Source organism: Phytophthora sojae (genome assembly GCF_000149755.1).
Source record: "Phytophthora sojae unplaced genomic scaffold PHYSOscaffold_1, whole genome shotgun sequence".
In the NCBI taxonomy this organism is placed as follows: domain Eukaryota; phylum Oomycota; class Peronosporomycetes; order Peronosporales; family Peronosporaceae; genus Phytophthora; species Phytophthora sojae.
The window spans coordinates 2,534,717-2,550,357 of NW_009258115.1; the positions used below are offsets into that span (position 1 = coordinate 2,534,717).

A 15,641-nucleotide genomic window follows, 5' to 3' on the forward strand; every position below is an offset into this window, starting at 1 on the left:
TTCCATACGATTCTCCCTGGGCACGGCAGCCTCTGGACTGAAGCGAGCTGGCTTTGCCGGCTCGCGCTGACTAGCATCCGCCTCACAAGTTCGCGGAGACCATGCGGCCTGAGACAGCGAGCGCATCTTGATCACCACAGTTGATGTGCATCGGTCGATCATGTTGAAGCCACCCGTTCCTGCCTCTATTGCGCGCGTAAGAGTATCTCTCTCGATCTCTATCTGCTGCTGCCAGTTCTCTAAATGGCCCTTACTACCAATCTATTAGCACGGGTCGCTGCCGAAGTCGTCGTCGTCGATGCGCACGCGCGCTATGAAGTCCTCTCCTAGCAGCGGTTCACCCCCGGGGACGTGCAGACGCACCACGAAGTGCTTCTCCCACTGCTCCAGACAAGTGTCCTCCATGATGGGGATCGTCACCAGCTTGGACGTCTCTCCGGCCGCGAACGTCACCTCGCCCGCACTTTGCTGGTAGTCTCCGCAGTTCTTGCGCTGCGTGGACGGCACCTTGAGGCAGGCGGAAAACTTCAACGCGTCCACGCCCACTGCGGACCGGTCCTCCGTCGCGTAGCCAACAGTGAGGGGTCGAGTCAAGTTGCTCGTCGCTGCTGAGCGCGACAGCGTGAGTCCTACGAGGCCGTCCGGATTCCCCTCGATGCAGGCGAACCACGGGCTTGTGAACTTGACCCCTGCGATGGACAGATCGTACGCGAACGCTCGGCCGGACTGCGGTAGCACGGGAGATATCGAGAACCCTGGCGCCCCCACCACCAAGTCGCTGCCGTCCACGTCCATAGCAGCTCCGAAGCGAGATTGGCGCTGCTTTTGGGGATACTGTATCTTGGCCACCTCCTTGGGGGTCCACTTGGGTGTGCGCAGCAGCACACCCGCGCCGTCGCGCACCTCGTCGGAGCGACGGAACACGTAGATGCTCCCCACCTGCTCCATAGCCGCCAGTCCCCCTTTGCTCACGTCGAGGCCATCGCTCAGCACGCGATCAATTGAGTTGTTGGCGTCCACACCGGGTTGACCAGGTGCAGCGATCACCGCAATACCTTGGACGTCATCAACCGCCACACTAGACCCGAAGAGATCTTCGCTGCGCTTATCACTGGCGGCAAGGCGCGCTTGGAACTCCCACTCGCAGTTCCAACGATTCATGCCTTCACACTTGGCAGTTGGGAACGCGGCGCCTGGAGCGCGGCGACGGAAAGTGTAGGCGGCGCCAGCCTTCGATGTCGACGACTGCGCCACCCGCGTGGCTCCCCACGAAAACCGCACGTCGTCGAAGTTGATGTGTCCCCAGACCACGTTGCTGGATGCATCGACTATTCGCACCTGCGCTGAGCGGTTCTGGAAGGCGCTCAAGTCCCACGTGACTGTGTGCATGCTTTCCTGGCACCGACCTGTGGCTCTCAGCTTCGACGTTGCAGTCACGGGTCGGATGCTGTCCCCTGCCGACGTAGTGGCAGCAGCTCCGTCAGCGGTGACTTCAACTGCGACCTGTTCAGCCGCCACCGACTCCGCTACTGCGGCAGGCTGGCCGTCGATCAGCAGTTCCACGTACACGAAGCGAACGTCGCAGCCACCGCCGACGCGGAACGACATCCACTGGCCTTCAATGGTGAAGGGAAGAGATGTAAGCGTTCCTTGCGGGCCGTCTCCTTGGGTTGTGCCCGCCGAGGCACTCGCACTTGGCAGCTTGTAGTTTGGCGCCCGGCACAACTCGTCGTTGGCGAAACCACACATTTGAGCTGCTACTTGAGCTGCCGTAGTCGCCTTTCCTGCACCCGGCCGCGACTCGAATGTCCCCACCCAGTAGCGACCTTCGTGCTGAGCTCGTTGACCTCGTGGTGAGGCACCTGGGGTCCCGCCTTGCCTGTAAGTGTTGATACGGGCATAGCTGTTATCTCCATACGTCGGCTGTTGGTCGAAAGCCGTGCCCGTGGCCACCCATCCCGTTAGATCGCCCGTCTCGAAATCCCATGTCGTCGTCGTGAAAGCGCTCGAGCCGGCAGCGCCCACAATCGCCTGCTCGCCGCAGAGCCCGACGCTTATTCCGAACTGATCGCCAGGGTTGCCGTCGGGGGCAGTGACCCGCGTCTGCTGCTTCCAGCTTGTGCCGATCGCCACAACCTCTGAGACCAGAATTTGGCGAGCTGGGTCGGCGATGAACGTGCTGCTGAAAGGCTTACATGTAGTGCATCCGTAGCCCGACCACGACGGACTCAGCACCGGCACCGACAAGATTTCTCCGATGAACGTCACGCTCCACGTAAACCCCTGGTCGATTGACCCAGTGCGACCAACTTCAAGCAGTCTAAAGCCCAAGGCCTCGATGGTCGACCCGTCTCCGTCTTGGCCGTTGGTTCCTTCCAGCGCCGCCTTGACCTCTGCTGCCGTTGCACCGTAGTTAATGGCGCGCGTGATTCCTGTAATCCCTCGACGTGTTGCAGTTAACCTGAATGTGCCCGCTGTTAGGGGGTTGCTCGTGCGCAGAACAATTCTTTGCTCCTGGGCCTCGAGATGGAAAACGTAGGCGGCGCCCTTCGCAAAGTAGCGGCGGTCGAAGTCTGCACTATGGTACTGCTGCGCAGTGAAGGCGCATGCGTCCGAGAACGGGGCCCCGACGATGATTGTCCGGCGATCCATATCCAGGGAGTATCCGAAGGCATACGCTTGCTCGACAGTCCGCTCCAGGATTTGGTACTGAACGCGGTCACTTGCGCGCAGCGTTGACACGAGTTTCCAAAGCCCGTCGATACCTCGATGGTACACGAACACTTTCTCCAACCCGGAAGCGCCGACAACCGCCACGTCACCGAAGATTGTCACGGCATTTGCGCCTGCGTAGTTGTGGTTAATGTCGTCCGTGGGTAGCGTTGGTTCATCCAGCCGTGTCTCCTGAGTCCACCTTGCAGCCGGGGTTAGACCGTCCCTCGTGTAGAGGTAAATGTACGCTGCGTCTGCACCCGGGGCACCGACAATGGCTCGGACCGGGCCAAGACTCCCGTCAATAGCTACGGACGCCCCAAACCTCATATCGGGCGTGCAATCGGACGGGAAAACAGTCGCGTCACGCTCCCAAAACCCACTGCGACGAACGAAAAAGTGCACGGCTCCACACTTGACGCCTCCGTCCGATTTCTCCGAAGGTGCGCCAACTGCAGCCACGTTGCCAGCATTGAAAACGCTCACAGAAGTACTAAACTCGCTCTGTACTTGGGCCAAGGCTGGGTCCGGGTTTAAGTGCGCGAGATAGGAGCGAGCGCCGCTGCCACCATCTCCGTTGTCCTTGATTGTGAGCGTAGACCAAAGATCTCCCGTGACGCTGGGCCAAATGCCAGGAAGTGATAGCCGCATCATTACCGTCTCATCGGGGTTTTCTACCACGAAGTCGTTCGTCGTCTGCACCGTAAACGCGTGCATTAAATCATCCACGCCATCGAAGTAAAGCTCTCCAGAGCTCGACGAATAGTCGGACGATCCAGCATAGTCAAATAGTGTATCCACCCATAGCGATCGACGCTCGCTGCTGCCGTAGAACTGGTTGCGGCCGTTGGCTGTCCCAACAGTATCAGCGCTGAGCCACCGCCCGTTGCCTATCTGTGGGAACGGTTCTTGGCCCATCACATCTTTCGCGAAGAACACTGAGGCTGAGCCCTGCCTACCAGCAGCATCAAGACTCGACATCTTTCGGTATGGGCCGATGTGGGGGATCACCGGGACGTACGTTTGAGATCCAGACTGCCGATCCGAAAAAGCGTCGCCTGTGTCATACTCGATGTAAAGTTGAGGGGCAGCCGATACGTCCATGGCACAGAAGCCGCCAGAGCGACTACACCGCTGCACTGTCACGTCCAAACTGTCGCCTTCCAGCACACTGTACGTCTTAGCCGAGAAGCGCAGGGACATAATTCCGAGGTCTGAGACGAAGGCGCCGCCAGAATTGATGCCGGACACGTACGTATCCAGGTTGGGCGCTCCAATAACCGCCGTACGCTTGTGGATCGCAACTGCCGAGCCAAACCATGCGAAGTATTGCTTCTCTCGAGGGAAGAACGAAGCCTGCTCCGTCCACTTTCCGTTTGCATCTCGGGTGAAAACGTATGCACTTCCTCGAAGTACGGGGGCCAAACGACTAACCCATTTGACAGTAACTTCACCTCCCGTAAGCCCTGTACTGTCAGCCTCGAGAAGAGGCACTTCACCTGAACTTCCCGCAAAGGTCACGTACCAAGTGTATCCGTTGGCAGTACTCGGGCCATCGCGCCGTACAATTACATTTGTTAGCTCAAAGTCGGTTTCCAAGATTGCTTGCAACCCCGAGACAGTGATGTCACACGCAATCAGCCGCGTCTGCATCCGCTTCAGAGTTGTCACCTTTGTTGGATCCTCTCCAGCATTTGACCGCAAGAAACTCAACACAAACGAGCCTCCCTGGATCTTTCCGGTTGCTTCACTCTCTAGCGCGCTCGTAGTGATGGCCTGCACCGCCTTTCGAATCGTTCGTGCTCCCTCGTACAGCTCATGCGCTCCCACAACAATCGTGTCTTTTGCCACAGCCACACTCGTTCCAAACCGATCGCGCGCGCGTGTATCTGATCCATAGAGTACTTGTTGCAGAACGAAGAAGATGTCGGTGCTACTTCGACGAACAAACACAAGTACTAGACCGCCGTCTACAGCGTCCAGCATGCCAGGACTTTGATACGTATGGCGGTGAGCACCAACCACTAGCGTATACGTTGAAAGCATATCCAGATCCAATGCGTTTCCAAAGCGATCACCTGGTTGCATTTCCGGAGTCACCGTCAACAGCATTTGGCGGCTTTGGAAATAGCCCCCCACGAGATCAAACACGAACACAGCACCGCTCTTCGAGGCGTATCCTGGAGCCCCTACAACAATGGTGGTGGTCGCTGTACCCGAAATCGCCACAGCTTCCCCAAACCGATCACCGCTCGTAATCACATTAGGTGCTGCGCTTAGTGTTTGAAAAAGCTTCCACCTATCCACACCGTTGTACTGATAGACGAATGCACGCCCCTCTTCATTGAAGGCTCCTGGTGACCCCACAATTGCGAACGGGTCGGAAAGCGCAACCGCCGCCCCATAATCACGCACATTCCCAATAAGCTCAGCTGGTGGGGCTAGCTTCGTGTACTCCGACCACGTGCTTAGAGCCTGGTCTCGGGTGAACACGTAGGCCGCACCACACTGCAATCCCTTGGCACTTGAACCGTCGCTACGGAAGGTACCTGCAGAGTACTCGTGCATTTGAGCTGCCCCAGGACCTCCGAGCTTAGTCAGCGCACTTGAGTCAACGGAAAGATCAGGAATGTTACCAGAGTCATCGCCGTGGTCCCCTGCTCGCAGCGTAAGATCGATTTCGGTTCCCGCACATAGTTTGTTGAATGTTGTGTCGATCTGTACCTCCCCGTAGTCCACTGACATCACATCTGCGATTACCGATTGCAGCTCTCGCATATTTGCGTCATAAGGAACTGGGTCCGAGGCTTTTCCATTGAAAAGAAAACGTAAGTAGCCCCCGTCAGCGTTGCACAAGAGCGATTGCCTCTCGAAATCGCCAAAGATGGCTGCAGCTGGAGCACCCACAACCAAAGTGTTACCTTGCAGGCTTACACTCGATCCAAACAAGTCGCCACCGCGAGTATCGTGCCCTTCGATGGTGCCGCCTTGTTGCTTCCAATCGTTATTTCCTCTCGTGAAGACAGCAACCATACCAGCCGATCCACCTGGAAGACCTACATTGGTGCCTAAACCGTCTGCGGTTAAGGAAGATGGTTCGTAGCCACCGACTTGTACGGCTACACGTGCATTGGTGCCCTTTAACTTTGTCGTTACCGGCACAAGCGCAGGAAGATTACCAGACGAATCCACCACGGGCCCGTAGTCGTTCCTGGTATTAACCTGCACAAAGGTTACAGTCCACGAGTACCCGCCATACACGTTCATTGACGTGGAACGCTGCACTGTCACATCGTTCACCGACACAAGACTCTCAAGTGCGACCTCAACATCGTGGTCAGTAGCAGCCACTGGGATATCGCCTGTCTCATCACTTGGGAAAATGTCTGTGCGGAACCGCAGACGAAAGAACCCCGACAGACGGCCTTGGCCATTGCGCTCTGTGCGAACAGTGAGGCTTGCACCATATCCAGTCAGCAGAATACCCTGAGGGAGCAGTTGAGGCACATCGTAAAGTGTATCGCTCGCTGTGAACGTAACACTCCAAGTGTACGTATTCATCGAACCTGGTGGCGAGCGGGAAACACTCCAAACGTCAAGGTGCAAGTCTTGCGTCAAAATCCCCGTCAGCTCCGCTTCATCCACGTTGAACTTGATGTTTCGCGTGATGAGATTGCCCAACTGGAGTGTCATGGTTCCTCCCAGCGTGGTGGAGGGAACTGCAATAACCGCAGCAATTCCGCCTCTACCATCCCCGATAGTGGCCAACCTTCCGGTAAGCTGGCTGCTAGCCACCGTCAATGCGTCCAGGGGTCCTTCTGCATATAAGAATGTGATACGCCACACGTATCCGTTGCTACAAGCGCAGTAGGTATTTGGCTCCCGTGTCACGCTTATCGTCTGAAGTCCGAAGCCTAAATCCATCTCCAGCGCCACGCTTACTTGCGTGGGGTCAGCGTTGTAGGCCAAGCGACGTGTGGGACCAATAAAACCCAGTTTCAGGTAGAACCAACCGCCAATTGTCTCGCCCGGTGCAGCGGAACTGGTAAGAACCTGCACCGCTGGCTGTTGTTGTGCTACAGTTTGGAGGACCTGGATTTCATTCACGTAGGTCTCAGCGTCTCCAAGAGCGGTAACAATCTGCACGGCGGATATAGGTTCGCTTGCCCCAGGCCCACCAAGTACGAGTGTGTCTCCGTCCACGTCGACACTCGAACCGAGACTGTCACCACTTGCATACGGTGAGCTACGCAGACCGTATACAGCGGAAGATAGCACATCAAAGCTTGCGCTCGTCTCCAGCATTGTCTGGTACTGCGCGCTGAACTTAATGTGATAGTCGAAGCCTAGTCGATCCACCACAAGGTCCGTGAAAGTAGCTTTTCCGAAGACCACAGGCTTGACAGTAGCGCCCAGCAGTCTACCTCCAGGCGGATTCAGGTGCAGATCGACGCTTTGAGTTGGAGCCACGTTCGCGTTCGCAGTGCACGTCAAGATGCGAGCGCCATTGAGCTCCAAGGCTGCTGTATCGGCGTAATCTAGCGCGATCGCGGTGTCTCCGGTTTTGATTGAGTACTCGAAACGCAGCGCCGTACCTGGACTTCCACTCACGTAAACTCCATATCTCGTAATTGTTGTGGCAGACGAAACTGATAATGATGATACCGGGGTAGGCTGGAAGCGTAGCCTCGGGGTTGGTCCTTGTACTCCCAATGCACCTCTGTCAATCACGACGCAGGAACTGAAAGCCACCTCCATCACCACCGACTGGGAAACTTTGTACAGACCATCAGGAGACACAAACCGGGTCGATACGATGCTGGGTTTGCGGCCATTAACCTGGAGGTTCTTGTTGAAGCTGAGACTGCCCTGTGTGAAAGGGAAAGGAAGATCAACATCCGCCACCGTCGTTGGATTCGTTGACAGGTGCAGGATCGCCGTTGCAATCGTATCACTAACGCTAGTGGTCGAATCAAGCGAGTGATGATCCACGTACTCCATATCCACGGAGTAGTCTCCTTCTTGAACCGTGTAAATGAACGTGAGCACCGTGGAGCCACTTCCACCATTGTACAGTGCCTTGCGCGCAACTGCCCCCATGTCTAACCACAAGAAGGGTCCCCCTTTCACAATGACGTGTTGGCTAAAGAACACTGTAATAGTGATCTGATCACCGCATCGGTAGAGTCCGTTGGCAGTTGTTGAAGAAACACTCAGGACAGCTGGGATCGTGTTGCCATTCACCTTGAGCAATACTCCAAGAGGCACTGGAACGGGAAGTGTCAGAACAGCATCCGTCGTTGGAGTAGTCGAAAATCGTTTGATGGAAGACTGGCCACTGTTCAGCGTCAGTGCGTTTTGATCCATGTACGCAAGGTCGGCCGCGACGTCTCCCACTTCCACAACGTATCTGAAAAGCAGAACATGGCGGTCATTGTTCGCGTAACCTATGCACAGCACAGGTTTCCCACCTTTAACAGTATTCAGGAGTAGCAACGGCGCCTTATCCGGGTACGCACTGGGCGGCGGATCGATAAAGACCTCGCGATCCATCTTGACCACGACATCAATGACGTCCCCAACAACGAAGACGCCATTGTTTACTGTTGGAGCTGTCGTGACTGCGTACACGCTCACCACTTGAGGAGCACTGGTGTCTACCACGATGTTCGCAGGCATGAGGTTGATCCCGGTTAGCGACAGACTCGCGGGTTCCCCATTGTAGTTTATAATCTGACAAGCCGGGGCAGCACACAGTATGGCATTGTCGTCAATCTTGTCTAGGGATGCCGTCGCTTCACCGTTTTGAACGATATACAAGAAGACCAGCGTGTTCGTGGAGCTACCAGTCGCGTACGGTACGACGGTGCCTGTGTTGATCTTCAGCGACGGAGGGCTCGTGCCGGATAGTGCCACTTCATCCGAGAAGACGATCGACAATGTGATAACTTGCTTCGAGCCGTACGAGCCCGAGGCTACATCCGCCGTGAAGCTCGTGATATTCGTCACAAAGCCAAAAGCTCGATCCACGACTATTTGCGGGCTCAAGGAAGGCGGGTCTGGTAATGTCAGGTAAGCGTCAAGTGTGGGGGCCATGGAGGTTCGTCGAATTGTTCCACCATTGAGCACTAAAGCCGAACGCGAACGATAGTTTGCTCCAAGCTGTGCTCGATCCCCCAATCTCACTTTGTAAGAGAAGAGGAGGGACTGAGACCCGCTCCCGGACTTGTACACGGCTTCGCGGTTCTGATCGCCAACATCCATCAGCAGAGACGGAGTCCCTTTCGTCGTGTCCACAGTAACAAGAGCGGAGAAGCTAATGCCGATGACAACTTCGTCGCCCCGGGTAACAGTTGTGGAGGGGGCAGACGACACAGAGGAAACAGATATCCTCGTCACTGTTGGGGGGAGGCCATCGATAGTCAGCTGAGCGTTGTCCGAGAGAGCCTTACCTGCAAGTGTTGCAGCAGTCAAGGTTATCACTGCAGAGGCCCCTACCGCCCCGGATGACCCAACAAGAAAGCGGGAGATCGTACCCCCATTAAGGTTCAGTGCCTGGTTGTCTCGATAGTTCAGGAAACCGCTCCCGGCAGTATCACCAGCAGATACGCGATAGACAAAAGTCAGCACTTTCGTGCCACTGCCCGAACTATAGCCAGCAGGGCGTTTAATTGGACCAGTCTCGAGAAATAGACGCGGGTAGCCCGTCACCGCCACTGGTTTGGTAAATGTGATCAAAATCTTGATCTCGTCTCCGGGGGCGTAGATGCCGTTACTCGTGCTGCTTGTTACGCCCACCGTCGCATCGATGGTTGGAATGGCTGTGTCAATGACGATATTATTCGCGGTGGAGAGTTTGGTTGGAACCGTCGACATTGTCACCACTACATCAGTCGTGGGGCGCTGGGAGAAATGCTTGATAAATCCGCCGTTAACATTGATGTTAGCTGTCACATCAAGTCTTGACGCCATGTCACCGTTTTGAACCGTGTAGACGAACACCAAAACGTTGGTGTTGTTTCCGCTGGAAAACACCGCATTACGTACTCCCGCTCCGCCACCGACAGTGGTGAGCGCCACCAGCAGCAGCGGGCTACCGTACACAGACACGGGCTGGGAAAACTGCACTCGCAGGTTAATTTGCTGTCCGGTTCCATATTCACCATCGCCAGGGCTGGCACACGTCACAGACGTGATCACTGGGGCTGTCGTATCGATCACGACTGCGCTGGTTCCAGATAGAGAATTCGCACTGCCCAAAGCTGGCAGCGCGAGAATCGGTGTTTTGCCATTCCGGTCCGAGATCATGCCACCATTGAGCGACAAAGCTGTGGTAGATGTATACTCCAGATCAGCAGTCTTGTCGGTGACCACAACGTCATACTCGAAAGCAAACGTGCTGGACCAAACCGTGGTTGTTGCGACTGCGACCGCTTTGCCGTTGGCCCCAGCTCCGTTTGTTGATGTCGCCAGTTCTAACGTTGGGGCACCCTTTATGGATACCTCGTCAGAAAATGTGACTTGAACGGATACACGTGCGCCAACACCATAAGGCATCGGATAGGTCGAGTTGATCAAAGCGCGCACGTTCACAACAGTCAAAAGAGGGGCCGTAGACGTATCAACAACAACGCTCGAGCTTACGGAAGCACTGGAAACGAGAGATGCTGTGACGGTTCCTGTCTCAAGAGAAGTTACCACGTTGCCACCGGAGTCCAGCAGCGCCACAATCGGCTGCTCTTCATTGGGCTGGCCATCCAAAACACCATCGGAGAGATTACGCTGCAGATACAATGATACCGGGGTCCCAGTAAGCACGTCGAACGTCTTTGAGACCTGGACAACGTCCGACTTCTTCCAAGTATTTTTGCCCTCCACTTTGTTGTACAGTGTAAACCGAAGAGAATACCCATTGCCCGCTTTGTCAATTTTCAGGCTACGGAAAATAGCAATTCCTTTCTGCACCTTGGCTGTGAGAGCATCCGTTGGCGTGAGCGTACCACGAGAGGGGTTAGCGGCAATTGTCACGCGTATAATACTTGAGCTGTCCGCCTGCAAAATATTTCCGCCCGAATCAAGCAGCTTGAGCACTGGCTGCATCAAAAATGCCTTGCCACCCCTTGATGTACCCGGCGAGCTTGTCAAGTTAAGCTTGTTACAAACACCTGCTGCCACCGTGAAAGGATTCGTGACCACCGTACTTCCTCCAGCTAGTACAAGATCCGTCGTGTAGCGAAGCTCGTAGGGAGATCCAGCGACGTCAATAAATGCGCCGCGAAACCGAGCGATACCGCTAACGATGGACACATTCAGAAGGGCGGCTGGTTGCAAGACGCCCCCCACGGGGTTTACTTCAATCTCAATCCGCACCGAGCCTTCGCTTGTTGCCGTGACAAGGTTGCCGCCTTTGTCCACCACGCCTGCGGTTGGCTGCGGCAAAAAGGGAGTACCACCATACGCCGTACTGATATCGGCAAGAATCGCAAGCCTGTACCTGGGGCCCACGACGACGTCAAAGCTTGATGTTTCCGCTCGCACGCCATGATAGTAAGACGAGAACACGAGTGTGAAGCCCACATTGGCCTCATTAATGTACAGCCCTGAACAATGAGCGATGCCATTCACGAACGAAAAGGCAGCCCCCGACGGGTAAACGACTGCGAACCGAGACGGGCTGTTGCCGATGCTCACCGAGACCGTGCCGCTACTTTCAGTCGTGAGAATGTTGCCGCTATCGTCGGTGAGCGCCAGCACAGGCTGCACTGATAGCGGCTCGCCCGCTGTGGACGTCAGCGGCTGCACTAGGACAGTCAACTGCTTGGCCAGCGTCGTCGAAGCCAGTAGACATACCACGAGTAGCAGCGCAACGCATCGGTGCAGCACGCCTTGGCCCTCCCAGCATCGTGCCATCACAAGCAACAGCAAATGAGCGTCGACGCAGTCAGCCGCTTGTACATCAAACAGTGCAATGAAAAGATTTTGATTCAGGATCTTCAGGCGCGACCTTTCACGCAGCAGCAGAATAGCCCCAAACCTTCCTGGATGCCTGGAAGAGCGCCAAGGCAGCGGAAGACTGCGCACTACTTGGTGTAGAAGCCGTTGTAGTCAAGTCGCGTGCACAAGTTTGAGAGATGCGAGTTTTGCTATCAAACAGAGATGGTTAGAAAGGGGTAGCCATAAGCGAGATGTAAAGCACGGCTCCGTACCTGCAGCAACGATCGTCGCAGCAGCTGCTGCATGAACTCGCCGAGCAGTGAGTCAAACTGATTCTCCAAGTCGTTCGTCATGCGCACGAAAGGGTTCTCTTTGTCGCCTTCGGTCAGTGCGCGCTCCACATCGTCAGACAGCTCCTTGATGCGCGTTCGCCGCATATCAACCTGGGAGGACTGACGCCGCCTCAATACGCCACCTTTCTTCTTGCCGCCAAAGGTTCCCTTCTGCCGCTGGTAGCTCGCCAGGGCGACTTCCGCTTCTTCGCGCGCTCGTTTCTCCGCCCGGCGGTCGCGCTCAGCCTCGCGCTCAGCCTTGATGGTCTCTTCATCCAAGAAATACGGCCGCGTGAACCTCTCGATGCTGTTCGCGAAGGTCATGCACACGGTCATGAGCTTCGTCAGCACGCGCAGGAGGTCGGGGTCCGTCAGCAGACACTCCTTCAGGCAGATATCGAGAAACTCGCCCTGGAACTCCAGAATGTCGTCCACCGTTTCCGCAGTCGCGAACTGCTGCTGGAAGTCGTGCCACCGCGGCGAAATCACCTCGAACATCATGTAATAGACAAAATTTTGCTGGAAGTGCAGCATGCGCTGTCTCAAACAAAACGACGGACCGAGCGCTGAACGCAGTGAAAGCTCCTTTGTCGCCTGGTGGTTAAGCCAGGCGTCGCAGAGCTGGCGCTCCACGTGCTTGCAAAAGAAAATGTGACGGAAAATCATTTGGTACTTGGTCAGCGCCCCGCAAGAGATCACGAGCGACAGCGGCCACTTCACGTTGTAGTCGAGTGTGAACGCATCGATCACCTTATAGCCTGGGTGACCAATGGACGAAGACTCGAACGTCGTCAGCGAGTCTCGAACTCGTTTTTGGGCTCGTTGATGAATGGCCTCCATGTGAGAGATAAGATTGTGCGGCGACAAGAAGCACTGTAGATCATCCTTGTACGGGTCCGAAGAGCATGTGGAAGTCTGGAGCGACAAATGAAGCAGCGACTCCAATCTGGGGAGAGACAACTTATCAGCTCGCAGTTTCAGCTCTTCCTCAGCCACGTCCATGAAATCAACAAAAAAATCTCCTTGGTCCATGAGGAAGTAGTGCTTCAACGAGATAAGGCGGTTTTGCAGGTCGTTCTCGCGCACAAACAGATCCAATAGTGTCCGACTCGCAAATGCGTGAGCCTTGTCGATCAGCTCCTCGTACACCGATTCACTCGAGGAATACACGATCTCTCCAGCAAACGGGCAATCCACTTGACGGTTGCATGTGCGAAAGACATTCAGGTACTTGCCCGCAGTCAAAATCTTTTGCGCGACTCGAGTAAGAAAGAGAGGCACTTGCGACTCACGTACTGTATAGCGGCTCTGCCAATACGTGGAGTAAGGGTTGTCTTGAACATCCTCTTTGCTCACCTGTTCATCTCGCCGGATCATGAATTCGTCGTACGGATCAACAAGATCTCCATGATAAATCCACCGCTCCACCATCTTCAGATACGGCACACTGGCGCGCTCCATCAGGAAGGAAAACACTTTTCGCGCGTTCGAGTCGCCAGCCAATGAGGACATGATGCGCTGAATCTCCGTGAGTAGCGATCCACCACCGATGGTTTTACGACAAGCATCCACGAGCAAACTCAGCATCTCCAACGTTCGTAAGCTTGGCTGCACGTGATACCACAACTTCTGGATGGTGTAGGGCGTAGCTCCATCCATACCCGTTGCCCCACATCGTGCCTGGTGCTCGAGTTGTCCCACCATAATCTTATACTCCTTCACGAGAGTCTTCAATGCTGCACAAAGCGCGTGGCTCACTTGACCGTACTCATAACGAGAAAACTGTTCAATGTAGAGGGTCAACTTCAGGTAGAACTCGCCCAATGGCAGGCACCGGGATGCCAAGGTTAGCAATGACGGATCCATGCCAGGTTGATTGAGACCGAACTTGAGCGAGCGTGTTGACTTTGCGGTATCCACGCCGTGAGTCTCCGTGACTGCCAGTTTGATATAGCGACCTTCCACACCGAGAAGGACGTACAGCAACTCGTCCACAATAATCGATTCTTGAACCGACGGTGGATACGTGGACAACGGAGCCAGGTTCAGACCACCGTCATCTGCAGCTTGATGTCTCTTGGCTTGCGGTTGAACAAAAGCTTCGCCGGTCAAGTACGGACGCTCGCGATTCCATTCAGGGTCGTAGGGCAGGTTCGACTTGGTCACCTTCCACACCTGCAGTGTATCGTTGATGCCATCGTTTTCTTTGCTAAGCTCAACTGTTGCAGCATTCGAGGAATCCTCGTGGCTATACCGACTTGGACGCACGGAGAGGTAGAGGTCGGCTGTGTTCATCTTGAGCATGACTCGATCGCTGGTTGCAATCGCTTTTTGCTGGCCCCACAACCTGCTCGCGGCATCCACAGACACGAACGAATCCTGGTTGCCCCCAACGAAGTCCTCGCGGCCGTCAGCGGCAGGGTTCATGAGCCTCCACTTCTCGCTGTTGGATATCACTGGTCCCTTCTTCGTCGTCAGCGTCTGCGTGGCAGCGTCCACCGACAGAAACTGCCCTTTGCAGCTCCCGCCCACGCAGTAGAGCGACACAACGTCCGAGTAATGCACCGCCGCGCAGTCCGAGCGCAGTGCCGTGTTCTGCAGCACGAAGATCTGGTCGTCGTCTCCATCCAATCCGTCTCCACTCACGTCGATCTGCGCCAACGTCGACGGCCGCGTCCGAGCGATTCCCTCGGATGAACCTGCTGCTGCTGCTGCTGTTGTTGCTGCTCCAGGGCCTGTGGGTCTGGGCGGCAAGTGCGACGCTGTCTGGTGGTGCTGGCCGCTGTCCTTCACCGCCGAAATCCTGAGGCACTGCCGACTGCTGAGCCGCAGTCTGACGGGCGAGTTGTAGAGAATCTCCGCCCCGCAACTGGACGGCTCCTTCTGCTCCTCGCCTCGCTGGAACGGCCGCGCGCTCGACGACATCATCAGCGGCGACGTGCTGCTGCTAGTGGCTGCAGAGTACATGGAGTGCGCGCCGAAGCTGGCGCCGTACTGCGACGAGGAGACGGAGGCGCCGGGCTGCGAGCCCAGCAGACTGTCCACGCGACTGAGCATGGCCCTGTGCGGTGACAGTTGCGTGGCCGGGTTGAACTCGAGGCTGCTGCTGACACTGTAGAAGGACGCGGAGCGCGGCGTGCTGCGCGTGCTGCTGTGGTTGGTGGGCGTCGTGTTGCTCGTGTTGGCGCCGCTCGTGTTGAACGCCGCCGAGCTCTTGGCCGCCGCCAGCTGCTGGCGCTGCTTCTCCATCTCCAGGCGCGTCCGGGGCGACAGCGGGTCGTCGTCCTTCGGGGCGTCCGTCGCGACGTGCAGCGCAGAGGACGGGAAGCCACTGGAGGAGCGCGACGACGAGAGGCCGCCCGCGCGCAGCTCGCTGAAGGTCGGCGCGCGGCCGCCGACGCGGAGAGGTCCAGCAGCCGCCGACGTGGAGGCCATCGAGCGGCTGCGGGCGTCCGTCGGCGGCGGCGGCGGAGGAGGAGGAGGCGGCGGCGGCGGCGGCGGCGGCACCTCGTCTGGATGCGGCATCTTGTCTTGGTTGCTCTTTGAAGCTGCCGAGTGCGCACTCGCATTAAGTACGAAAACGATAGCCGGCGTCCGACGTCCGACAACTGGCCGATGGCTTCACGCAGAACGTGCGTTCACACTGAAAGACGGCGCGGCTGA

The 15,641-nt window shown here is 56.3% G+C and overlaps 2 protein-coding genes across 2 annotated transcripts; both read right to left on the reverse strand.

The window, feature by feature from the left end:
• Positions 1-264: 264 nt before the first annotated feature.
• PHYSODRAFT_468981 (hypothetical protein) lies at positions 265-11,622 on the reverse strand (the record flags this gene model as incomplete). The annotated part of the gene is made up of 2 exons (XM_009516230.1): positions 265-2,031; positions 2,137-11,622. The coding sequence occupies 2 exons, from the start codon at positions 11,620-11,622 to the stop codon at positions 265-267; spliced, it is 11,253 nt and encodes a 3,750-aa protein (XP_009514525.1).
• A 170-nt stretch (positions 11,623-11,792) lies between these two features.
• PHYSODRAFT_470864 (hypothetical protein) lies at positions 11,793-15,035 on the reverse strand (the record flags this gene model as incomplete). The annotated part of the gene is made up of 5 exons (XM_009516231.1): positions 11,793-11,855; positions 11,919-13,453; positions 13,541-14,187; positions 14,233-14,919; positions 14,980-15,035. 5 exons carry the CDS (start codon positions 15,033-15,035, stop codon positions 11,793-11,795), a joined length of 2,988 nt encoding a protein of 995 aa, XP_009514526.1.
• Positions 15,036-15,641: the final 606 nt, after the last annotated feature.